The 25,968-nt window shown below is 43.1% G+C and overlaps 1 protein-coding gene across 1 annotated transcript; it reads left to right on the forward strand.

Annotated features, from left to right (window-relative positions):
• The first annotated feature begins 2,645 nt into the window (after nt 1–2,645).
• TNNT2 (troponin T2, cardiac type) lies at nt 2,646–22,271 on the forward strand. The gene is made up of 12 exons (XM_072648229.1): nt 2,646–2,675; nt 5,630–5,698; nt 6,051–6,083; nt 9,757–9,790; nt 12,678–12,738; nt 13,263–13,379; nt 14,884–14,961; nt 15,897–16,007; nt 17,697–17,806; nt 18,511–18,601; nt 21,634–21,674; nt 21,945–22,271. The coding sequence occupies exons 5-12, from the start codon at nt 12,685–12,687 to the stop codon at nt 21,988–21,990; spliced, it is 648 nt and encodes a 215-aa protein (XP_072504330.1). The 5' UTR covers nt 2,646–2,675; nt 5,630–5,698; nt 6,051–6,083; nt 9,757–9,790; nt 12,678–12,684; the 3' UTR covers nt 21,991–22,271.
• The last annotated feature ends 3,697 nt before the right edge of the window (nt 22,272–25,968 follow it).

Below are 25,968 nucleotides of genomic sequence, written 5' to 3' on the forward strand. Positions count from 1 at the left end.
AAATTAAAAATAGCAATAACGACAGTAACGACAATAATAATTGCTAGTATGTATATATCACTTTAAGGTTTGCAGAGTACTTTACAAATATTGTCTCATTTTAACCTCACAACAACCCAATTTTACAGATGAGGAAACTGAGTCATAAATACTATAGGATATAAACCCTGTTGGATAAATACCATAGGATAAATATTACAAATTCTATAGGCAGAAGAGGTAGATAGAGATCCCTGTCGGCAGGAATAGGCAGGGAAGACTTTATGGGGGTGATGGGACTTGGGCCAGGCCCTGAAGAACACTCAGGATTTGGATAGGGGGAGAGAAGAGAGAAAGGCATTTTCATAGTTGGAGGTTAGTGGGGTGGAGCATAGGTGGGAAGTAACATGAATGAAATGGTACCAAGTTAGGACTGAGTAAAGCATTCTGGGGAGCAGTGTAGCTAGGGGAGAGAATGCATTTAGGGAAGTAGTAGGAGAAAACATTAAAGACAGGGTAGAACCAAACTGTTGAGGGGCTTGAATGGCAGAATAAGGAGTTTGAACTTGATGTCAGAAAAATAAAGACTCCAATAAAGTCAATCTCACTGAAAGCTCAGGCAGGGTGTGTTTTTGCGCGTACACGTAGGCGCATGTTTGTGTATTCTTGTGTGTGTGTGTGTGTGTGTGTGTGTGTGTGTGTGTGTGTGTAGGTAGGTAAGAAGGAATAAAGGATTATGGAGGACTATCTATTGGCTCATGATGGAATAATGTTTCATTTTCCTTTGCAGGGAGCAGGAAGGTAAGAACAGGAGATTTGTCATCATTTGGATCAGAAGAAGTTTTGTCTCGAAACTCACTCATCTTTCCTTTTTTCTCTTCTTTCTTCCTCCTCCACATAGAAGAGATTGAGGAAGGTAAGTGTCTAGAATCATTTCAGGGTGTATAATGGGGAGAAGGGAGATAGGTCCATGGAATCAAGGAGAACCTGTAATCTCTGAACCATCACATTCTCCATTCTAACTTTCTCCACCAGGTAGATTCTAATTAGAAAGCCAAAAATTGATCATTTTTCTTAACAGACCAATCAAAAACCTTCCTCCCCCATGTATAGGGTCTAGGTCTAGGGATTGGACCTGTGATTTCAATGATATTGGAATTTCCAAATGAGGAAACTCCCTCTACCAAATCTTGTAGAGTTGCTTCCCTGAAAGACCTAACCGAAATGTTTCAACCTCTCTCATCTTGTTTAAAGAAACTGCCCATTTCTCCCTGTCATTTTCCCATAACCACCCCCTCACATATAAACTATTCTCTTTCCAGCTCCCCCAGTGAGTCAGTAGTCAGCAAGTATTTATTAAGCACTTACTGTATTCCAAGGCAATGTTCCAAGTGCAGGGGGTATAAAAAAGGGCAAAAATGTGGTCCAACCCCTCAAGTAGCTCACATTCTAATGGGAGAAAAATATGGGGAAAAATCATAACCACGAGATCTAGATGGTGTCAGTGGATGTGCCCATATCTCATTGGATGAACACAGAACTTAGCATTTCAGTTTCCTTAAAATCCGAAAATGATAGAAATCCTTAAGAGATTAGATGCCTTTGTCCCACCACATCCCCCAAACGACAAGCAGGGCCTCAAGGCATCAGAATGTCTGGAAAAAGAATTTCTACAGTACTCATAAACCAAGTTGGACAATTTTCCTTTTTATAGGCCGAGCTAATTCTCTGGTCAAGTCATTACATGTAGTTTTTAAAGTCAGGAAATGAGTTTTCTATGGAGAGTGGATTTTTCAGGGTTTGGTCATCTCCTGTGTGATGACATTAGGAGTGGGTTAGAGGTGAAAATTAGCAAGTCTCCTGCCTTGCCAAATGCATAATCTATTCCCTTGTTCAGACTACCTCATAGGACAAATGGCCTTTGGGATAATATATATTTCTGCTTATGAAAGAAACCAAATTGGAGAGAGCAGGGGAAAGAAGATGAGGGGAGAGGAGAATAGGAGGATGAGAGTGAGAGGGTTATTTTGAAGACCACCAAGTGCTTTGGAAGTTGTTTTGGAAATTTCTTGCATCATTATAGTTAAACTCAGACCTGCATTGGAATTTCAGGAAGTATCTGTGAAAGGTGGGTCACCCCTGGGGCTTGGTTCCTGGGAGATGTGCCAACTTTTTTCAGCAGGGTCTTGGGTGGGGCTTAGGTTTCTTGGCTTTGGGATCAATATGCCTGCTGTTTGTACAGGGATTTGGCTTTAATGCTTTCCTGTTTGGTGGCGTCCTGAGCCCAAAGCTTCAAAGAGTTGTGTGATTTTATGCTTCTTCTTTAGCAACATAGTTGCTATGTTGGCCATGAAGGGATTTCCAATCCAACCTACAGAGGCTCAGAGAAACAAAATTATTGACCACATGGCTGGTTGAATACCAGGTCTACGATTCTAAGTTGAAAGCTCTTTCCACTCTACCGCATACGCTGTCCCTTAGGTGGCCTAACAAATTTTCTATAGCTCTACTAATGTTTATGGCTGAAATGGGGTAGGACAATCCTGAGCTTGAATTTCTGGCTGGTAGAGGAGATAATGGAGGATAAGGGTACAATATCCGCTATTGTCCTTGGCTTTCTGCTTCCAAACTAACCTTTCTCACTTTTCCCCTTTGCTGCTGCCAAGAAGAGGAAGATTGGATAGAGGAAGAAGACGGTAGTACAATATTTCATTTTACTACACTTCCTACAACTTGCCACAGTGATATGTCTCACAGAACCATATGTTACCTGCAGTGGGGAGGAGGAAAAGGGTTGATCAGAGTGTCCATGTCTTTCCGTCTCTGTCCTTTTTCTGTCAGCCCTTCCATGGCCTCTGACAATGGCCCTAGAATTCTGCCTTCTTCAGGACCATCTACTCTTTTTTCACCTGTCTCACATTCTTTTTCTTGGGGACCTGGACAGTTGGGGTCCTCCCAACCTCTTCACTTCCTGATTGCTTCACCTCCCCACCTTCTCCATCAATCTACAAGGTCTAAGAGGTTGAAGACAGACATGCTACTAGAAAAGAAACTTGCTGTCCTCTTGCTGCTATGGGAGAAAATCAGAGAGACCTATCTTCACAGTCAGGAAAGTCAGAGGGGCTAGGAGCTCCTAAAAATACTGGGTCATGGCTTCAGAATGATACATTGCAAAGAATACTGGATTGGAAGTCAAGATCTAGTTCCAGCTCCACTGCTAAGTAGCTGCCTGTCCATAGACACTTTACTTCCCTTGGCTTTAGTTTCCTCACCTGTAAAATAAGGCTTTGGACTAAAGCTTGTTATAGTTATAATATTGTGTCTAAGCCTTCTAACCAGTCTTTTTCAGTCATCAAGACTCTGTTCTATCCAATAAAAATACCATCACTTTATAAATCGGTAACTAACAAGTATGTATCCATGGTATTTTGCTGCGTTACAAACTAAGTAGAAGGAGTGGCATTGAAGGATGTCATTAGATATATTACAAGATAAAGGGATAGGTTAGCCAGTTAAAAAGAGTGAGAGATAACTGATGAACACCCCATATCTATTGCTATCCATACAATGTCAAGAAACCTAGAGGAAAGTCCTCAGCTTGTTGGGTGACTACCTTTGGTGGTACATTTATGAGAGTGGACAAGAATCACTCAGGATGGGCAGGGGAAAGGGCTGAGATCTCTATCATTGGTGACATGACTATAGGTCCATTGAGATTATAGGAGTCCTGCCCTAAATGGTACACTGTCTTCCACCTATCTACTCTAAGAACTATTTTTATACAAATATATGGATGAAAACAGAAATATTTGGCCAACTTCCTGGATATACATAAACATACAGATATTTTGAGTATAGCGTAGATCAGGCCTGCACAACTTACAATATGCCAAAGGATTTTCTCCACATACAAAGGTTATTTTGCTCTACATTTTTTGCAGACTGCCTGAAATCCTTTGGTGGGTCACAGGTAGTGCAGGCTTGATGTAGACTCATAGCCTCACTATGGCTGCTCCATATGAATAAGTTTCTCCAGACTTAAGAGATTTACTTTCAAAGATGGTACAAGTTTCATACAGGAAATTGACAATTCCAGGGTGGAGCAACTCCTTTTGCCTCCTTGCATTCCTCTACCCCAAGAGTGGACATAGTTTCAGATGGTATCACATTAATGGATAGAACTTTCCTAACAAAAATTCAGAGGATTTGTTCATTCAATGCCACAAACATTTAATTATCTACTATTTTCAAGGCCTGAACTAGTCCTTTGGGATAGTATGGCAAAAAAAGAAATAGAACTTCCCTTAAGGAACTTCTACTGGTAACATCCTTTCTGCTGCCATTGAGAGGGAGAAGGGGGAGGAAAGGTCAAATTAGCTGCTGCCCCCTTACCTCTTCAAAATATGACAGACTGACCTGGTCCAATCCAGCTCATTGGAGATATTGGGGTCGTTTCTCTCTACTCTCTCCTACTCAGAGCAATGTAAACCTGGATGATGTTGACCAGACCACCTTTCTGTTTCAGATTTTGTATAGTTTCAGAAAAATTTTAGTGGATATCAAGCCCCACCCCCCCATCTCCTAACTCAGAAAGATCAGATTTTATCCACCATACCCAACATGCTAGAATCGTGGAATCTGAGTCAGAAGGAACATGAATAGAAACCAAGTTCCTTGAGGCAGGGAATGTTTCACTTTGTCATTGTATCCTCAGTGTCTAGTACATTGCTTTGCAGATAGTTGAAGCTTAATAAATGTTTGTTGAGTTGAATTGCATTGGATCTAGCCCAAATATACTTGAACAGAAATCTTCTCCCAAAATCTCTGACAAGTAGTCATCCAGTCTCTACTTAAAGATCTACCATAATAGAAAACCCACTGCCTATTGAGACAATCCATTACACTTTGCTATCAGCCCAATTTTTAGGAAGTTTTTCCTTACTTGGAACCAGAATTTGCTTCTCTATAACTTCTACTCATTCTCTTTTCTCTAGGACCACACAGACCAAGTCAAATCCCCTTTCTACCTGACTGCTCTTCAAATGTTTGAACATAGCAATCATTTATTTTTTTTTAAGAATAAGCCTTCTCTTTCCCTCCCCTTTTCCTTTCCTTTCCCTTCTCTTCCCTTCTTTTCCTTCCCCTTCTCTTCCCTTGATCTTTCCTTTTCTTTCCCTTCTCTTCCCTTCTTTTCCCTCCCCTTCTTTTCTCTTTCCTTCCCTTCCCTTGTCTTCTTTTCCCTTCCTTTTCTCTCCCTTTCTCAAGTTACACACCTGCTGTTCCTTTGATAGATCTTTATATAACCTTCTTTGGATTATCTTCCATGCTCCTTAATGCCTTATCCCCCAAAATTGTGCTGACTGTAACTGAACAAAATGAATGAAATGGAAATTCACTTCCAACTGTTCCTTTTCAAATACCTTGTTATTTCTTGGGTTTGAGTCTTGGGTATAGATATGAGTGGCTTCTTTTATCTAGAATAGGTTCTCTAATTTCTGCCTGTGTTCTGATTGTAGCTACAATCTATGCTTCTCTGAGGCTATTTCCAAGGTTCTTTCTCTGTCCTTAGTTCTAAATGTCTACTCTAGAATCTGTGTTATCAAGGAAAATAGAAATTTCAATTGTTCACTGCCCTTTCTCCATCATCCAGAACAAGAGGCAGCTGCTGCTGCTGGGGAGGAGGATGCTGAGGCGGAGGTCGAGGAGAGCAAAGTAGAAGGTAGGACAGTGGGATAGGGCTGGGTGGAACTGGTAGTCAAGATGAGGGAAGTGAAAATTAGATACCTAAAAGTTCTTTTTTTTAATAGTCTGGCTAGTTTTGAAGGTTCCCTTCTTATTTTTGTTTCAAAGAGAATTCCACTTTGGAAAAATGGCCCTTAGGATCAGAATGAATGGAGCTGCTGCTTCTGCTCTCACTCGGAACCTACCACAGCTTGAGATAGTCCAGTGAACAGGCTGGAACACTCTCTGTGGTTGACGATCAGACAAGTAGCAAGGGAAGGGCTATATTCGTGTGGGACTCTTGGAACTCAAGACTGTACTCTTTACCTGCTTTTTCTTTTCTTCTTTAGAAACAGAAGAAGGAGAAGTTAAAGAACTGGAAGGTAATTTATAGGTGGTGTAGATCTGGGTGGAGAGGAGCCAGAGGCATGGGGGAACAAAGGGGACAGGGAGGAGGATGTTTCTAACAGCTGGGGAAGGGAGAAGAGGGGGAGCTTTGCTCATATTTCTCCTTCTGAGGGAGATGCTCTAGACTCCAAATGGGATGAGTGAAGTGAGGAGGAAAGATATACTAAAGTGAGTGGATAGAACCAAACTTTTTCTGGCAGACACATGGCTGGATGTTGAAATCTCAATGTTTGCACTTTTGAAATCCCTGACAACTTACCCAGGTTACACATAGATAAATTGAATCTGGGGAAGATAAAAAGACCCCATGTAGTACTCCAAATACCTTTTTGTAGATCTCACATTTGTTGTTGCTCAGTCGTTTCCAGTCATGTCCGACTCTTTATGACCCCATTTGGGGTTTTCTTGGCAGAGATACTGGGGTGGTTTGTCATTTTCTTCTCCAGCTCATTTTACGGATGAGGAAATTGAGGCAAACAGAATGAAGTTATTTGTCTACGGTCAAACTTTAGTAAATGTTTGAGGTCAGATTTGAACTCAGGTCTTCCAGACTTCACGACTGGACTCTAGCTAGTCATCTAGCTAGTCCAGATCTCACAAAACAGCAATTAAGCCACTGGAATCCTAAGCTGTAACCAGTGTTTTGCCATTCAACTGAGGATAGGAGAAGGATGGGTAGATGGATATGCACATAGAGGAAGAGATATCTCCCCAGTATAAACTCATCCCTTGCCTTTCTAAGATACTGTTGTGTACAGACCATCCCAAATAGTTGACAACTCAAAATAGTAGATAATGAAAAAGACTGAGCAGGTGTGGAGAGACAGAATATTTTTCTGGATTCACATTCCTTTAAGCTAAATCACTCAAATTACTTTGTACTCTTTAGATGGGAAGAAGTAGCTGACGCCCACCGTATGTAGTAATCGACAAGCCGATGAATGCAACTTGGCTTCAATGCCCCATTTTAGTGGTCCCTTGGGCATATACAATGAATGGGTTAGCAGAAAAAGCAGGTGTTGAGGATAGTTTGGAAGAAAGGGAGGCCAGAGGCTTACTGTGGGCCTGAAACATCACCAGCAGCTGCCCTAGCTTTGGGTGACTCACCCTTCTGGGCCTGCGTAGAGTCTAGGGGGAGTAATCTGAGAGGGTTGGGGGATGTGGGAGGGGAGGAATTCTGGAGTAGTAGCTTTGGAAGACTATTTATCAAAGATGTCTCTCATTCAGAGGTGGGGGTAGGGAGTCATGTGGTGGGAGCAATGCTATATCTGCCTGGGAGTTTGGGCATCTTAGTATTAAATACATATAACATGATACAGGAGAAAAGACACTGGACTGGGAGTTAGAACACTCCTGCTTCAAATCTTGGTTTTCTACTAACTAGATTTGGGACCTTGAGCAAATCATTTCACTTTTTTGGACCTCAGTTTCCCCATTTGTAACATGAGGGGTTTGACCTAGATCAGGAGTTCTCTTTTAAAAAAAAATTAATAGTATTTTATTTTTCCAACTACATGTAAAGACAATGTTCAACATTTATTTTTTGAAAGATTTCAAGTTCCAAATTTTTCTCTCTCCTTCCCTCCCCTCCCCTTCCCCAAGATGGCAAGCAATCTGATATAGGTCATACATGTGCAACCATGCAAAACATACTTCTACATTAGTTGTGTTGTGAAAGAGAATAAAAGGAAAAAGCCATGAAAAAAACCCAAAAGTGAAAATATGTTTTGATCTATTCCATCAGACTCCATCAGTTCTGTTTTTGAATATGGATAGCATTTCCCTCATGAGTCTTTTGGCATTTTCTTGGTAGATCAGGAGTTCTTAATGTAAGGTTCACAGACCCTCAACAGGTCCATGCATAGATTTCAGGGCTTCTATGAACTTGAATAGGACAAAAACCCTTTATTTTCATCAATCTCTATCTAAAATTTGGCATTTCTTTCATTATCCAAAACCACTATTCTGAGAAGGGGCTCCTAGGCTTTCCTCTATTGCCCAAAGGATCAGTTGATGATACAAAAAACGTTAAGAACCCCATGGACTAGACAACGTCTGAGGTTCCTTTTAGCTCACGTGATCCTGTGAACCCTCAATCCCAACCTTTCTACAGTGTTCCTTAAGGGAACTCAAGCCCACCTTTCCTTGTTAGGGATGAGATGGTAATAAAGGGGATGGAGACTGGGGACCTACTTTTCCACTGCTCCTCCTCCAGGAATGTTCTAATTGACCAGAGGAGAAAAAGATAAAAGGAATTGAAATCCTTTGTGATTAGGGAGTATTTGAGGAACTCTCCTTTCTGAAAACTAGAGCAAGGGTTATCCTTATATTCTGGGTATAAGCATCTGAACCCTTCGATTTGAGGTGTGCTTAAGATAGCTAGCATTTCTATAGTACTTTTAAGACTTGCAAACCCTTTGCAACTATGACATAATTTTATCCTCACAATTACCATGTGAGGTAGGTGCTTTTATTCCCATTTTACAGCTGAGGAAACTGAGGCTGAGAACGATTAAATAACTTGCCCAGGGTAAAATTTGAATTCTGGTCTTCCTGACTCTAGTTCAGGTAGGAGGCGCAGTGGATAGGGCACTGAGCCTGGAGTCAGGAAGACTCATCATTGTGATACCAAATCCAGCTTCAGACACTTACAAGCTGTGTGACCCTGGGCAAACTGCTTAACACTGTTTACCTCAGTTTCCTCATCTGTACAATGAGCTGGAGAAGGAAATAGTAAATCACTCTGGTATCTTTGCAAAGATAATCCCAAATGGGATCATGAAGAGTCAGTTATGACTGAAAAACATCTGAACAACAGACACAGACACAGACACACACACACACACACTTCCTGACTCTGAGTCTATCCATACCTTGCTGCCTTATAGCCTGTGGTGATCTGGGTATAGGAGAAGCTGAATCTGTGTTCTAATGTATTTTGATTTTATTTCTAATATATTTTCCTATTCTGTTTTGAGTTTTATCTCTTTGATTCTACGATTGTAAGTAAAGACCATACACAATAAACATATTGGTGTGACTGACATCATGATCTGGGGTTCATGTGATTAGAGTCCAATACCTATACAGCTCAAAGGTGGGAGCGCAGAGTTCTCCCAGTGGGTAGTAGCTGAGCCATGTCAAGACCATAACTGAATAACTCCACACAGACTATGTCCAGAGACTAATAGGGTGAACAGTGCCACTCATGAAAGGAGGGGACCTAGGAGAGGAGGCAGAGCTTGTACACTGTTTGAGAGCCCTGGAGGGTTTGTCATTTTCCCTAAGTGCCCTCTGCTGATGAGTGGAGCGCATAACTGCTGAAGTGAATGGGAGACTGCCAACAACCACTTAAAAAGGCTAATGTGACTGGCTGGACGTGCTCCCTGTTTGCTAAAAGCCACAGAATTCTGGAGATGGAAGGAAACAGATGAAGTGGCCCGACCCTTTCATTTTGTTTTACACACAAGTCAGCTGAGGCCCAGAGAGATGATGTGGCTTGCCAGGTCGTCACAGTTGGTAACTCTGAGCTTGACACAGAGAGTGTAAGCAATTTTCAAAGGATCATGCTGGTGGTAAAGGTCAGGCGCAGGCCGGGATTAGAACTCAGGGCTCCTCACTCAAGTGTTTTTCCTCTCTCTTCTCTAGATGGCCCAGTGGAGGAATCTAAACCCAAGCCCAAGTGAGTATGAAACCCTTTTGATTTGGTGATACAAGATAGGAGACTGAAGGTCCTGCCCCAAAGAACAGAGTGAAGAAAATGTAGACTGGTGCAGGGGAGGGGAGGGAGGGGGCAGAGAATGGGAGGAGGGAAAGGATAGACAATTCTTTCCTGTCCTAAGGGAGAGTTAGGTCAAGGGCCTTCCCTGCAGCTGAGCCTGGAACAGGGAAGAAGAGGCACGCAGGCAGAACTCAAAGAGGATTTTCTTTTTAAAAATAGATTTTTATTTTGTTTTTATATAAGCCTAACTATTCCCCTGTGTCTTTCCCTCTCCCCCCTCCCAGAGAGTCATTTCATATATCAAAGATATTTTTAAAAGAAAAAAATTGGCAAAACAGATCAATACATTGACAAAATTTGGCAATATATGTAATATCCTATACCTGTGACCTCCCTCCCCCAACACCCAGCCTACCTACAAACACCTCTCTGCAAAGGAGTGGGAGGATATGTCTCCTCATATCTCTTCTTTGGGGTCAAGTTCATGTTTTGTAATTTTGCAGCATTCATTTTTGTTTTGTGGTGCTTATTCCTTCCATTTATATCATTGTAATCATTGGGTATATTGTTTTGGTTTTGACGATTTACTTCGCTCCGCATCAGTTCATGCAAGTCTTTTCATGTTTCTCTCTATTTATCATTTCTTACAGTACCATGATGCTCCATTACATTCACATACCAAAATTTTTTTGTCATTCCTCCATCAATGAGCATTTATTTTGTTCCCAGTTCTTTGTTACTACAAAAAGCATAAATGTTTTGGAATGGATGGAGCCCTTCTTTTCTGTCAATGAGCACCTTCAGGTGTAGGTATGCCTAGCAGTAGAATCTTTGGCTCAAGGGTAGGAACATTCCAATCAGCGTTTCTTCCAGGTTACGTCAACCTGGATCACAGGAACATCTGAGAGGCACATCTGGAGAGACAGGAGGAAGAGGAGAAATTTGGCCACTCCATAGTGTGAGATGATACACAGTTTGGGGGTTCTGTGTTAGTGTACATTCCTGATCAGATATTCTTTAGGACCCTGTTCTCAACCATCTTCAGACAGAACCTAGAGATAGAATGGAGAAAAGGGGGATGAAGGAAGGAAAACATGCAACATAACCAGAGTCTCAATACTTCCTCAACTTTCTTTCCATTTAAATGAGACCTTCTGAAAATGAAGAGATTAGTCCTAATTACAGTTCTTATTCATTATAGGGACATAAGATTCCAGAATTTAGAGTTGGAAGGGATCTTAGAGATTAAATTCTAGTCCAACCCTTTCATTGTAGAGATCAAGAAACTGAGATGCAGGTAGAAGGAGGAGCTCAAATTCACACAGCTAGTAAATAGAAGAGAGAGGGACTGAACCCACATCTTCTGACTTGAAATCCAGTGCTCTTTTCACCATATCATCCTGCCTTCCTTATGTCTGTGTAACCCTTTTTTTCTTCCCCAAACCTATAATGCAGCATCTTTCCTAGAGTCCAGCTTGGTATCTTCACCTGTAAAATGAGTGAGTCAGAGTAGATGGCCTCTGAGCAGGTCTAACATAAGCTGATGATCTCTTGACTCTTTCCATTTGTGGTAGGAATGGAGTATGGGAAGAACATTTATTGTTGTTCAGTTGTTTCAGTCATGTTTGACTCTTCATGACCCTATTTGAGGTTTTCTTAGCAGAGATACTGGAGTAGTTTGCCATTGTCCTCTCTAACTCATTTTACACATGAGGAAAATGAGATAAAGAGTTAAGTGACTTGCCTAGGGTAACAAAGCTTGTACGTGTCTGAGGTTGGATTTGAACTCAGGTCTTCCTGGCTCCAGGCCTGGCACTCTATTTTCTGTGCTTCAAGAACATAGAGAAACCTTAGAGTCCCAACTAAAATCCCACCTCCTACAAGAAGCCATCCTCATCTCCTCTAAATTCTGTGCTTTCCCCTGTCAATCATTGCCCATTTATCTTGTCTGTAACTTGCTTTGATATCTGGAAACAAGTCAAGCACAAGTCATGTCATCATTTCTCTGATGTCCTGGTCTTCTTCAAAAATGAAGGACGAATGCAAGCTTTGTATATATTATTTGTTCATTTGTAGTTTTCCCACTTAGATGCTGAGCTCCTTGCAGGCAGGGGCTGTCTTTGCCTCTTTTTGTATTCTTAGCCCTTACCACAGTGCCTGAAATATAGCAGGCACTTAATGAATGTTTACTGATTGATTGAAACCTGAAGTGAATCCTAATTTCTTCCCTACAGTTTGCTTCTGATACCCCCCATTTCATCCCTTCATCAGAGGTGATCACAAAGAATTTATCTTAAAAAAATGAGGGGATTGGACTAGGGCAATGTGAGGTAAGTCAGTCAGTTAGCAGACTTTTCTTAAATACCAACTACCGTGGCAGGCACTGTGCTAAACGCTGGGGATATGCGCACAAAAAGTAAAAGATAGTTCCTGCCCTCAACGAGTTTACAATATAAAGAGGTCCTTTCCAACTCTGAGTGCTCACTGAGTAACTTGGACAAGCTTGCATTCCCCTGATCTCATTGTCCCATTCTCTAAACAAGCAGGAAACTGTCTCAAAGGCTGGGGCTAGAGAAGCTACCACCCAGACAACTATCCTGAGGTTAGCTGACTATAGTGGAGGCTTGGGGTTTGGAGAAAGGAAATGGATCATCTAGGCTACCGCCTCACTCTTGTCTCCTATGAAACAGTTTTGCTTCTTGCTTCCTGGGACTTTAGACAAATCAGCCACTTCCCTGGTCTGGCCTTAGTTTCCTTATCTGGAATGGACTAACTAAATGGACAGCTACAAACCTTATGATCCAGATAAGGGTGATCTTCACTATCTCCATCTCCTTCTTCCTTATAGGCCATTCATGCCCAACTTGATACCACCTAAGATTCCTGATGGGGAGAGAGTGGATTTTGATGTAAGTATTGAGTCTGCAGAGAACAGGTCAGAAAGTCAAGAGAGCTCTTTCTTCTCCATAGGGAAGGAAGGAACTCTGTATCTGTTAGAGTCAGTCTGGGGTGGGATGATCTTCTACCCTCCAGAACAGGCAGACCCATGCCCACAGCACTGAAGAGTGTTGGGGGTCCTGGTCAACGTGCACTTGGGACTGTCCTGGAAAAAGTCAGGCTCCTCCATTGGCCACCATCATTCCTGACTGTACATTTGGGAGATGTCTCCCTCCTCATCACTGTTCTGTCCCTTCTCCAGATTTGGGAATCCTAATTTAGGGCTAGAAGCTTTGTTAGATGTTTGGTGAAGTACATAGAGTTCTGGAGTTGGAGTCAGCAAGACCTGAATCCTCTAAGATACTTAGAAGTTGTATGTCCCTGAACAAGTCATTTTTACCACTATTGATCTCAATGAAAGGTTGGATTTGATGAGCTTTAAGTTCCTTTCCAACTGTAAATCTCTGATGCATGAGCATGTCCCCCTCTCTGGCAGGACATCCACCGGAAGCGCATGGAGAAGGACCTGAATGAACTGCAGACACTGATCGAGGCTCACTTTGAGAATCGAAAGAAGGAAGAAGAGGAGCTCATCTCACTGAAGGATAGGATTGTAAGTAGAAAATCTCAGGGAAGCCCTCCTGCAGTGCTGGACTTGGGGGCTGGAGGCTTGTTCCTCTGGGTAATATGTTCAAGGCTGGGGTGCTTCTGAGTCTTGTCCCATCTAACAGCCTCCAATCCAGTATTAGGAATGACAGGTGATATCTGCAAAGCTCTTGTCAGTTTACAAAACACTTTCCCTAGAGCAGCCCTGTGAAGCAGGAGGTCTAAGTATGGTTACTGTCATTGAATGGTTGAAGAAGCTGACTCAGAGAGATTAGGGGATTTGTGTAGTGTTCACAACTAATAATGAGAGATAACATTTATACAGTGCCTCTAGCATTTGCCAAGCACCATATATATGGAATATATAATATAGACACAGATATAATGTATTAGGTTCTTTGATCCTCATAACAATCCTGTGAGGTAGGTGCTGTTATCATGCCATTGTACATATGGGGAAACTGAGGTGGATAAAGGTTTAAATGTTATTATGATCTCCATTTTACAGATGAGAAAATATAAGTGACCTACCAACAGAAAAAGCACAAGTGACTTACCTAGAGACAGACAGCTGATAAGCATCTGAGAGGAGATTTGAGCCCAAGTTTTCCTGGCTCCAAGCCTACCACTCTATCCACTATGCCACCCAGTTACTAACTAGTGATGGGGACCAGGATATGAATGACCATCTTTCTAAGTCTGGTGTACTTTGTACTAAGATCCAAAGACATGCTACATGTCAAACCAAGCACTTTGCAAACCTTGAAGTCCTAGTTCCTTATTGGCTATGGTTATTACTCTTCCCTGCTTCTTAAACATCCTACCCTTATTGCCCCTGCAACCACTTTACCCATCTCAATCCTCTTCTCCCAATGAATCAATTCTAGAGCCTCCAGGACACCTTCCCAGACTGAGAGAAAGAGCAGCCATAACCTAGTCATGACATATAAAGGATGATTTCTTTGTTTTTGTTTTTATATGGCTGTGATTTCACTGATGCTGGGAACTCCTGGTGAGGAAATTCCCTTTACCCGTATAGATCACCAACTGCTCTGTACCTCTTACTCTTAGAGAGGTGTGATTGGAACCCATGTCTTCTAGGTCCAAATCCAATGTGCTTTTAACTTGAATATGAGATAGTAGGTTGTCTAGGTTGGGTGGAGTGGAGTATATGTGGAGAAGAGTACTATGAGTAAAACTGGAAAATTGGCACCAGATGTGGAGGGACTTGAATTCTAGGCTAAGGATTTTATAGGCATGAGTGAACGTTAAAGGTTTTTGAGTAGAGGAGTGATACAGTAAGATCATAAAGAAGATTAATTATCAGACAAATCAAGGATTGATTTTAAAGGTGAAAGTGAAAGTGAGATCAAACAGAAACTCTGTGTTTTTTTGGTTTTTTTCTTACGTTTTCCCGATGCTTACTTTCTGCCTGATGAGCCCTTGAGGAAAGGAACTTCTCATTCTCTTTCTCTCCCCTTTCAGACTGCTCATAATTCTCTTCCTTGCAGGAGAATCGGAGGGCTGAGCGAGCAGAACAACAACGCATCCGTAATGAACGTGAGAAAGAGCGTCAGAACCGGCTGGCGGTGAGTGTCCAATAGTCCCCTCATCCATGGTGTTCCTACCACCCATCGCCACCACCACCCCATTCTATTGTTGCCTGACCCACAGCAACCACAGGAGGCATACCCCTAATAATACATTGTTTCTTACTAGGCTGCACTCACCAATACACAAACCCTAATGTCCAAGCTCCCTCCAGATTCTAGATAGAAGGAAAATTGGTTGCTCCTGGTTCATTAAGCTTTAGGGAAAGGAATGAAGCCTGATAATTCATAGCGCTGAAAAAGTGCCTTAGTAATCACGACTCACTCAAGGTCACACAGTTGCTTAGTAGCAGAGTTGAAATTAGAATCCAGGTCTCCTCACTCTACATGAAGCAATATTTCTACTATACCCCACTAAGATATAGCTGCCAATCAGTATTTATTAAATATTTATTATGTGCCAAACACGGTGGTAGGGATACAAAAAAGGCAAAAAATAGCTGCTGTCCTTGCAAAACTCACATTCTAATGAGGTACTAATTAGATACATGCAATGCATACATGTATATATATATATATATATATATATCTGTAAATATGCACACATATCAGGATGTTTGGGTAAAATGATTTATTTGGAGATTATGTGTCATGGATAAGGGGTGAACACACTAGGGCAACATAGCCCTTTCTGCTGCGCTATGTTGGAAAGGTTGCTGGGATTGGAGTCAGAAGAAAGAGTCATTATGACATTGGGCAAGTGGTTTAACTAAAATGAATGTGAGTGTTTGCATTGATATGCAAAAAGAAGTGTTCAGGAACTCCCCCAGACCAGTCATGGTCTTCCGTACACCAGGTACCTCCCATCCCAAGACAAACGTTTTCCCCAAGGACAATAGCTGGTTTCTTTCCCCTGGATTCTCTATTAACTCCTTATATCCTATTCCATTCTCTTTCATCCTACAACAACATAGGAAGAAAGAGCCAGACGAGAGGAGGAAGAGAACAGGAGGAAGGCTGAAGATGAGGCTCGGAAAAAGAAAGCTCTCTCCAATATGATGCACTTTGGTGGCTACATTCAGAAGGTAGGAAGAGCATGTCCTGGAGAGAGGGGCCCAGTCCCTGAGGAGGACATTAGTAATAAGTGAAGATACAGCACCATTCATGAGGAAAGAAGTTGCTGTTAGACTGAACGGGTTTTAGTTTGAATCCTCAGAAAGAATCCCCCATTTACTGGTTATAAACCTCAGCCTTTCAAGACTTCTAGGTTTGAGACATCTCCTAAGCATAGATATCCCTCTTTCAACCCCACAGTGGGTCCAGCCTTCTGGATTCCCTTAGAAGCTGCCTGTGGCATCTCCTGGGATACTTCTCCCTGTCCAATAGGGGCAAGTCAAACCTTCCCCATTGCCCCAAGGATGCCTACCTTTGACATTGGTAGGATGGATAGTAAGAGGCACCTAAAGGCACTGAATAGGACCACAGCCATAACTCTGCCTCCCCTCAGTTGCCACCCAACATGGCCTCACTTTTTAATAGGATCTAGTAACGTAGCTGGAGGGCTATGTTTAGGTGCCCCAGGGATTGGGGCAAGTCTTCATCTCAAGGCTCTGATGGATTGGAATCTGTCCCAATATTCCAACCATGTATCTAGAGAGTGGGTAAGGCAACTCTCTGTTTTCTACAATGCAGGAGAAATTGTCTCTCAAATTTCCCAAGTCTGCAACCTTTAGGGTTAACCCGATCCTGTTCCTTTTGCCCCAAATAAAATAACACTCATTCTCTCTGGAAAAGAGAGTCCCCATTCCTGTCCCACAGAGACTTCTGCCACAAAAGACAGACAACAGTTAACATTTGCTGCTTTTTCCTTTCCTTCTCTCCCTTTCCTTGTGTTTCTCTTTTTCTGTTTCTCTCTCCCATCCCACTCCCCACATCTCCCTTGGGTTTCTGTCTATGTGTCTGTCTTTCTCTCTCTTGGTCTTTCTCTCATGGTTTCCTGGTCTAGCAAGCTCAGGTAGGTGTCAATATTTGAAGTCTCTTCATAAATCTGGGAAGGCTCCCTGGAAGAGAAAGTAATTCTACTAAAGGATAATAGCAGATAAGGTTGGGGATCCCATCAAGGGATTGATGATTTAGGTTGTTATTGCATTCAGAGGCCCCTGAAGACCCTTCCATTGGACATAATGACTTTCCCATCACTAGAGCTAACAGGGACTGGCTGACCGCTTGCCAGGGTACTGCAGAGAAGACCCTCTACGAAACCTCAGAAGCCACTTTAAGTTCTGATAGTATGTGATTTAGGGGTTTCCAATGCTAATGGGTTATTAAAAGAAAAAGATCCAGAGTTGGGCAGACGGAGTAGAGAGAAATCTAAGACAAAGAGGGAAACGGTTGTAATGTCATCGCAGATTAAGAGCTGGAAGAGTTCTCAGGGACCAGTCAGTCCAATTGCTTCACTTTACAGAGGAGGAAATGAAGGCCCAGAGGAGTTAAGTGCTTTTCCCAAGTCTATACAGATGGCAGAGAAGGGATTTGAACTCATGCCACATCCCCTCTCTTTTCCTCAGGAGAGCCCTCCCTCAGTGGTAACTTTCCAAAAAGTCCAAGCTTCTTCAAGGACTCCAGGTGTCATCTAGGGCCTGGAGCCCAAGAAGGGAGTTGTGAGCAAGCCTTTGCAATCCTTGGGCCTGGGATAGATATTAATGGAGGGGCAGGGGACAACAGTTTCTGCCTTCTCTAAGATCCTCCTTGGTCTCCCTTCTCCCTCACTCTAGACAGAGAGAAAGACTGGGAAAAGGCAGACAGAAAGGGAGAAGAAAAAGAAGATTTTGGCAGAGAGAAGGAAGGTGTTGGCTATTGACCACCTGAATGAAGATCAACTGAGGTGAGATTTAGCTGGGGAGGTACTATTCTCAACAAGTACCACTGGGGGGCAGCAGCATCCCACTCATGGCCCCTGTTGGGCATGAGGCGTAGACAAGAATATTTATTATATGTAGAGTGCCCAATTTGAAGGTTCATTTGGGGGTCCCTGTAGTCCTTGAAGTGAAGGTGCTGATCCTTGTTGACAAGAAAGGTGAGTTGGGTAAAGGAGATGGGGTGCCCCATGAGCTGAGAAATTCCATTGTCTCCTACCTCCCCAAGGAACCACTGGTCACCACCACCAGTTTATGTCAAGTGCCTCTTACTGGGAGCCTTCCCCTATTAACCTGCCTCACTCCTAGACATCCCTAAGAGACATTTTAGAGTTAGCCTAAACCTGAGATCAGTGGAAGTCATGAGATTGGACCTTACACCCAAAGGGTTGATTCAGCCTTCTATGATCTTCTAGAAAGTGTTGACTCATTGACCCTCTTGGTGTGCAGTGGACCCTTAATATGGAGGGGAGAAATTCACAGTGTCTCTAGGTCTGGAAGGAGTGGCTGAAGTACCTAAGATCAAGATTGTTGTTGGGTTTAGGGTTGTGGTGAGAATCTTCTGGGTGGCCTAGAACTTTGGTAATGAGTCCACAGGAATGTGCTCAGGGATTCCATTGCTCTGACCTACCTCCCTTCTGCTTCTCCTGCCTCCTATTTTCCTCTGCCACAGGGAGAAGGCTAAGGATCTATGGCAAACGATCTACAATTTGGAAGCAGAGAAGTTTGACCTACAGGAAAGATTCAAGCAACAGAAATATGAAGTAAGAGAATCTTATTCCTCCTTGTTGTTCTTATCATCTTTTCTGCTGTCCTGACTAATCCCCTGAGTTCCCAACATGCCTCACTCCCTCTGGTTGCTCTGCAATACCTCTCTGCCTAGTGACCCCTAATTATCCTAGTCCACCTATATCTTCTTGGAAATCCTTTTTTGAAGTCCTTCCAAGGTCCTTCAGTCTCTTGATCATCCCTTAAGAGTGATATAGTGAAAAAAATGCTGACCTGGAAGTCAGGAAATTTATGTTTGATGTAGTAGCTGTATTGACTTCTCTGAATCTCAGTTTTATTATTTGTAAAATGGGGGAAGTTATCTTACCCTTTCTAACTCCCAAGGCTTTTCTAAGGATCAAATGAGGTCAGGGAATGTAAAGGATTTGCAAACTCTAAAATACATTATAAATATAAGGTATTAGTGTCATTCTTTTCTTGCCAAAGCCTTGATTAAATACTTAATTATTCCCTGGGCTAAAGTTAGGTGAAGCCCAGGGAGAATTCAGTAAATGAGGCCACTGCCCTCTTCAACCGGGGCTCATTTGCACTGACAGGAACAGTAAACAGACATGGAATTTCAGGGCTTCCACCCAACAGAAGAGACACATTAAAGCAGTGCAGAATAACCAGAAAGTGAGATGCCTCAAAGAGGGGGTGACGTCAATTGCAAGTTAAAGATGAAGTGTTGGGAATCACTGCCACTAACCACCCAAGGACTTGGAGTTTCTTTCTGGCTATAGCCTTGGGAATGTATTTCTGATCCCCATAAGCCGTGGGAGCAACATAGGCTCAGATCTTCTTGTTAGCCTCAGTTTCCTCTTCTCTAAGATGGGGGAATTGGACTAGTCACTTTCTAGTTCTAACATTGTGTGTCCATGTCTTTTCCCTTGGATGCTGGTAAGTGATTTGAATGAACCAGGCTGTTTTTACTGCTCCTATCAATCAACACATTAACAAGGCTCTACTATGCACCAGACAGTGTGCTGGGTGGCTAGACTACAAAGACAGATACAAGATAATCTCTTCTCATAAGGACTTTACATTTTCATTAAAGGAGATATAAGTATAAACATATACAAAATAAATTCAATAATTTTTTTCAGGGAAAGCCTCAAGTAGCTTGGAGGATCAGGAAAAACTTTATGTACAAGGTAGCCCTTGAGATAAACTATGAAGGAAACTAGGAATTCCCAGAAGTGAGTGTTTAAGTGCTTCTGATCTCAAGAAATTTCCCAGACACCTGATTCAGTCTGAGTTCTCCGGGTTAGACAACCCTGGAACCCACTTCTCTTAACACCCCCCCCCAATTCCTACCCTTTCAGAACTTTGGATTCACACACTTAGAAGGTTCCCCATCAAGGAAACGATGTGAATGCAATGGTGTGCTGAAGGCAGCTCCAACCGCTGACCTGATTGCTAAATTTTCAGCATAAACATTTACACTTTGGAAATTAACAAATGCTACAAATCTGGGCTTGATTTATTGTTTTGTTGATGGTCTAGACTTAAGAAAGCACTGGAGAAAATGTTAATAATACAAGTTAAACTTAAAAGTGTATCCTACATATACATTCTTTAAATGGAGAGCTGGTTGTTAAATATTTATCAGTATACCCTTGATACAGGCTTATCATTAGAACCCCTTTTTTGAGCCTAATGTTATCCTGTAATCCTGGAGTGTGAAGATGAAAAAACACCTTTCCCTGGACTTCAGGGTGACCCTAGAATCCTACCTTTCATACCTGGTTGAAGTCCTACAGTATAACCCAGCACTTAGTGAATGTCCACTGTATGCAAAGTACTGTAATGTTTATTGAGGGAGAAACAAAGTTCATTTAAGTTACGGCCTCTGCCCTCAAGAAACTTAAAGTTCAGTAGGGATTCCAGTAGGGATGCCGGCGAAGACAGCTATACTTCACAACATCACATGATGAGTATATTACATGGTTACAAAACCAAGGGCTATGTAGGTCTGAGGGAAAGGGAGGGGGTGGCATTTAAATAGGGATTTGAAAGAGGGGTAAAAGTTCAGTGGGTAAAAATGAGGAAGGAGATTTGACTCTGGCCTCTGTGGCTGTGCGATTCTGGGCAAGACATCTAAGTAACTTCTCTAACCTCATCTGTGCAAGTTGGGGTAATAATGTATGTTGAACCTACCTACCTTAGGGGAGTTGATAATATGTAATCAGAGAATGTGGGTAAATACCTTTTCCTCCCCCCTCAGATCTGGAATCACTTGGCTATGGGGACATGGGCATCCCCTCCAATAAGGCAGATTGTGGCTGAAATTCTATGGATCTCATTCATGCCCTCTCTTAACTTTGCCAAAATGAACCAGCTCAAAGTTCATCAGAAATTTTAAAGCACTCTTGTACACGTGAGCTATTGTCATTGGGTTCAGTTCAGCCAGTATTTATTAGCTTGCAGTACCATTAGTGCCAGGGGTTAGGAAAAGAAAGATAAAATAAATAATCCCCATTCAAGGAGCTCCTTTACTTTGGGGACAGGGGGTAAGTAATTACCAAATGTATACAGAGTAAATTGTTGCCCTAAGCTACATGACCCTGGACCAGTCACTTAACCATTCACATCCTCAGGCAACCCTCTAAGACTATTTGTGAAATTCTCCATTGGGGAAGGGAGTTCCCACTTCAAAGAAATCGTGGAGACTTCCTGAGCTTCAGAACAAACCAGACAGAAATTTTGAGGCAGAATAGTGAAGACCATGTCTGGGATTCAGAGAATCGTTTAGGTTGGTGACGTGTGTTTTGGGAAGTAACATGAGATTAAGTCCAAAAATCAAGGCAGCACCAAATTGTAGATGACCTTGAATGCCAGGCAGAGGAAGCTGAACTTCAATTATAAGGCAATACAAGACAACGCAGATATGGAGAATTCGGGCTCCCCTTCTTGCCTTCTCTTTCTTCCATTGGGCCAAACTCTATCCTATTCCTGGGCTTTTCTGGTCCGGTGGTTCTGCCCTTTGGGCTCAGGCTCTGCTCACCCAATCTCATTTCTCTTGCAGATTAACGTTCTCCGAAACAGGATCAATGATAACCAGAAGGTGTAAGTGTCCACTGCTCTCCCTCCTAACCCTTCTACTTAATCTGCTCTATATGATTCCTGTCCTCTCCTCTTGGTCCATAGGCTTCTCTTTTTGCTCCCTCGCTACAGAACACTTCCTTCTTTCCCTCTTTCACCCTCAATGCAGGCTCTCTAACCCTTATTTCCCTTTCCTTAGCACCAATTGCTCTCCTCTGCCTTCTCCCCAGCGCCATATCTGATGAAATTTACTCAAGCTCTTTCTGTGTCTGAGTATTGCTTTCTTTCTTGCAGCTCCAAAACCCGAGGAAAGGCTAAAGTCACTGGTCGGTGGAAATAGAAGAGGGTCAGTGTACCTCCTTGGCAAGGAGATCATGAGGGCCATCTGAACCCCAGTCTTCTTCACTGATGAGTCTCTAGATGTTTCTCTACACTTTTGTGGTGTCACTGCCCCACTTTGTCCCTCGTTCCTTTGGTCCACTCTAGAAGCCAGAGAGAGCTTTGACTTGGATGCACAAGAGCTAGCCCAAGTGGGTAGCTATTCCCCCTTTCCCAAATACACACACACACACACACACACACACAGTGCCTCTAATAAAAGTCAACACAGACTAAACAGCATTCTTGTCACTTCTACTGTTTTACAAAGAGAAATTGATTGTAAAAACCCATTCCCTACAATTCTGACACAAAAGTCAAGTCAATGTATAACTGCAAATTCAATTCAATTCAGTAAATGAAAGCTCCTATTTTCAGGGCAGTGTGGCATCCTGGATAGGGAGCTGGCTTTAGAGTAAGGAAAAGCTGAATTAACTCCTGCCTATGACTCATATGAACTCTGGGATTCTGGACAGGTCACAATGTCTTACTGCCTCCAAGCAGCTTCTAAGACTATAAATTGCAGAGCGATTGCTGATCTGCATTGGTGGACAGGATTTCCTTACTAGGCATTTCCCTGTCCTGATGAAATCACAGGTGTGGATTAAAAAAATGCAAGGCTCAGCACTAGACCAAGTCCAGGGGTGGCAAAGATGGAGAATGACAGTCTCTCCCTTCGAGGAACTTGACTCTCTTGTAGAGAGCCATAAATAAGATATGCCTGCAAATGTGATGCAGAGCAGAATATGAAAGGACCGAAGTAAGGAGTCAGGCAGTGTGCTCTGAACACATTTCGGAGGCAAAGGTCACCTTCAGTTGGGAAGATCAAGAAGGACAAGGCATGTGAGTTGAGTCTTGAAGGCAGAGGAGGATTTCACCAGGCAGAGAGGTGGAGGTTGTGCATGGGGGATGATTTGCAGAGAGAGACTATGATAATCCCAGAAAGAGGTAGTGAAATAGGGCCTGATGGCAACTGTAGTGGAAAGACTGGAATCACCAGATGTTGTGGAGATAGCGTCCACAGCACTGGCAGCTGATTGGATATCAGATCCAAGGGGGAGGGAAGAGTGAAAGGTTTCGCCAAGATCTCAAGCCTTTGTAACTGGGAGGATAGTGATGCCATTGACAGAAATAGGGAGTCCGCTGAGGAGGAGGGAGAGGCTTAGGAAAGAGTCAGTCAAAAAGCATTGATTAAGCACTTTTTAAAAGCACTGTGTACCTGGCAATGCTCTGGTCTCTGGTGACACAAAGACAAAAACAAAGCACTCTCATCTCTCAAGGAGTTTGTGTTCTATTAAGGGAGACAGTGTGGACAGATGTAAGTAGACACTAAATATACATGAAGTGAATACAAGGTCATATTGAGGCCTGATCTACTGAGTTTGAGGTCCTGGAGGGACATTCAAGGGGAAATATTTAGTGGGCAGAAAGCATACAGGGATGGCACTTGGGAAAAAAGGTCTCATCTAGGAAAACACATTTTCAGCCTCTGGAAACCCTTTATCTCTCCTTCTTTGCTCCTTTCCCCCCTCTCTCCCTTCTTTCCTTTTTTTCTCCCTCCCTCCCTCCTTTCCTTTCCTAATTTCTTCCTCCCTTCCTTCCTTTCCTCCCTCACTCCTTCCTTCCTTTTCTATCACCCTTTATCCCATACACAGCATACACAGCCAACACAGGGCTTCAGGGAGAATGAAGTATGTTTTCTCCAGTCTGAGAGGTGATCTAATCTAAAATTCTTCCCACCCAGGGCAGAAAAACTAAGAAATAATAAATTCAGCTGCAGGGGATTATGATTTTAGTCTCTTGTGAGTCGCTAGGGGAAGCAAACACTATGGAAGGGGGTTGTAAATTGGGAACTGTGGATTTTCTCAGCAGTGAGTCATGAAAGGGGAACAATGGAGGGCCTCCTTAGTATCAGTCTTTGTTTTCATTCCTGTCCATGGGCTACTCACTAAGTCAGGAATCTTTGGGTAAGCTGGGAGGGGAAGGGAAGGAGAGTTGAGTTTACCAGACAACCTTCCAACTCCTGTCTGCAGAAAGTTCTCTGGGTTTTCTCATTTACCCTTCATTCCCTACTCCTATAGCTCAGCCAGGAGCCCTGGAATCTTTGGGCTGAAGAGGATAGATAGCATGGCTGCGTAGATGCTAATAGATCAGATTCTAGGGTAAATGGGGTTGATGGAAGGAGAAGTCAGGTAAAGAGAGGAAGAGAAGACAAAAGGGTCATTGTATGGGGGTTTAGGAGGGAGACAAAAGCTTTGGTTGGGGTAGAAAAGCTGTCCACTGGTTTCTTTTACTATCAAATCTTGGTGTTGGAGCAGAAAGGGGTGTGAGAAATTATCTTATCCAACTCTTTCACTTTATAGATGAGGGAACTGAGGCCCAAAGTATGGGAAAGACTTTTCCAAAGGCAAACATCTGGTTAATAGAACCATGGCTAAACTCTAGACCTCCTGATTCCTGCTACAAACAGCTATGTGGTGATGGTGCTGGTGCTGGTGCTGGTAATGGTGGTGAGAGTAAAGATGGGGGCCCCAGTGTGTGTCTATTTTTCTGCTCACAACATATATACTCAACAAGCTCCTGAGGGTGATTGATGCGGGGAGGGCAGTGGATGATTCTCCATGCCTGTGTTGGCATTCTCTCTTCCCATCAGGTGGTGCTGCCTGACCCAGTATAGGGCACGAGTTTCATGCTCTTCCCAGCCCCCACTTTGGGCAGATTTTCCAGAGCCCAGCCCCAAGCAGCTCCCAGCATTGTCTCTGCATTCACCTGTCAGCTCTCCTGTGCACCACCCTGGCCCTTCCCCAGCCCTGCCCTAGCCTGGGTAGGACAGCTGAGTCAGCTCAAAGTACCTTCTTCCCAGGGTGGGCAGCCTCCTTTCTTTATCCCTTCATCCCCTCCTCAGCTCTGGTTGGAGACCCTGAGAAGGTGTAACCTTCCCTTCACACAGTGTAAACCAGGGGGAAGGAAGTGAGGAAACCCAGTAGGCAGGGTAGAAAGGCTAAGAGTAAGACCCTTAACTTCTCCTCCAGCTCAATTCTTGTGCCTTAGTTTTCAGAATGATAAACTGAAATAGTTAAGTTTAATGAAGTCACCTTCCCACAGTAGCAAAGGCTGGGATCCCACTCCCTCTTACTCCTTCTCTCTCCTTCTCCTCCAGAGATCAACACATCCATCCGCCTGTCTCTAACAGATGACCATCTGCCCTCTTCTTTAAGGTATCCAGAGAGGTTCAGCAACATCCTTCAGTTTCTAATTCTAGGGTTTCAAAACCCTTCATCTGCCCTTCACCTCTGTAAATGGGATCCCACTTATTCTACTGCCTTTTGATTTCATCACCTTTTTGGTGCTTATCCTCCAGTCCATTGGTCAAGGCAAACAGAAGAATATTTTGAGCTCCCTAGCCATGATGCCCAGGAAAAGTCCATTTTCTTTTGTCTTCAGGGTTCATGGGGGGAATTCCTGGCCCTGATTCAGTAAGCCATGCAGCTGATAGGAACATCAAGGGTTAAGTTGGGTGTTTCCCCATCAGCTTACTCAGGCACCTGCCTGTGCAGGAACATTTGTAGATAACTGAGTCTCAGGAGGCAGGTCTCATCCCATCCCATCCCCAGCCCTTACTAACACCACTTCCAGCAACAGAGAAAGAGCCAATGTGAAATTTTGTTTATGGGGGGAGGGAGAGCCTGTGGCAGTATGGGAGAGGGTTGGGAGGAAGGGGACCTGGGTCAGGGAAGCAGCTAGGACTTCCATAGATAGGCTGGGAGCCCCAGCTGCCTCTTTCTCCCCCACGATCCAGTAAAAGTGCAAACAAAACAAGTTCAGCTCTGAAGAGAGCACCCAGGTAGGCTGGCTAGATGCCTAGGCTGACAAGCTGTAATCCAATGGCCCCCTGCACAGTGTCTCTGGGAGAGAAAGGAAGATAAGCAGGTGTGCTTGT

Source organism: Notamacropus eugenii, chromosome 2 (assembly GCF_028372415.1).
Source record: "Notamacropus eugenii isolate mMacEug1 chromosome 2, mMacEug1.pri_v2, whole genome shotgun sequence".
NCBI classification, from domain to species: domain Eukaryota; kingdom Metazoa; phylum Chordata; class Mammalia; order Diprotodontia; family Macropodidae; genus Notamacropus; species Notamacropus eugenii.

Bases quoted from the DNA above. Each gene is read 5' to 3' on its own strand.
- TNNT2 (XM_072648229.1), top strand. From the start codon at position 12,685: ATGCCCAACTTGATACCACCTAAGATTCCTGATGGGGAGAGAGTGGAT. The intron at 14,962-15,896 runs GTGAGTGTCCAA...ACAACAACATAG, and splicing joins AGCGTCAGAACCGGCTGGCG to GAAGAAAGAGCCAGACGAGA. The intron at 18,602-21,633 runs GTAAGAGAATCT...TTTCTCTTGCAG, and splicing joins TCAAGCAACAGAAATATGAA to ATTAACGTTCTCCGAAACAG.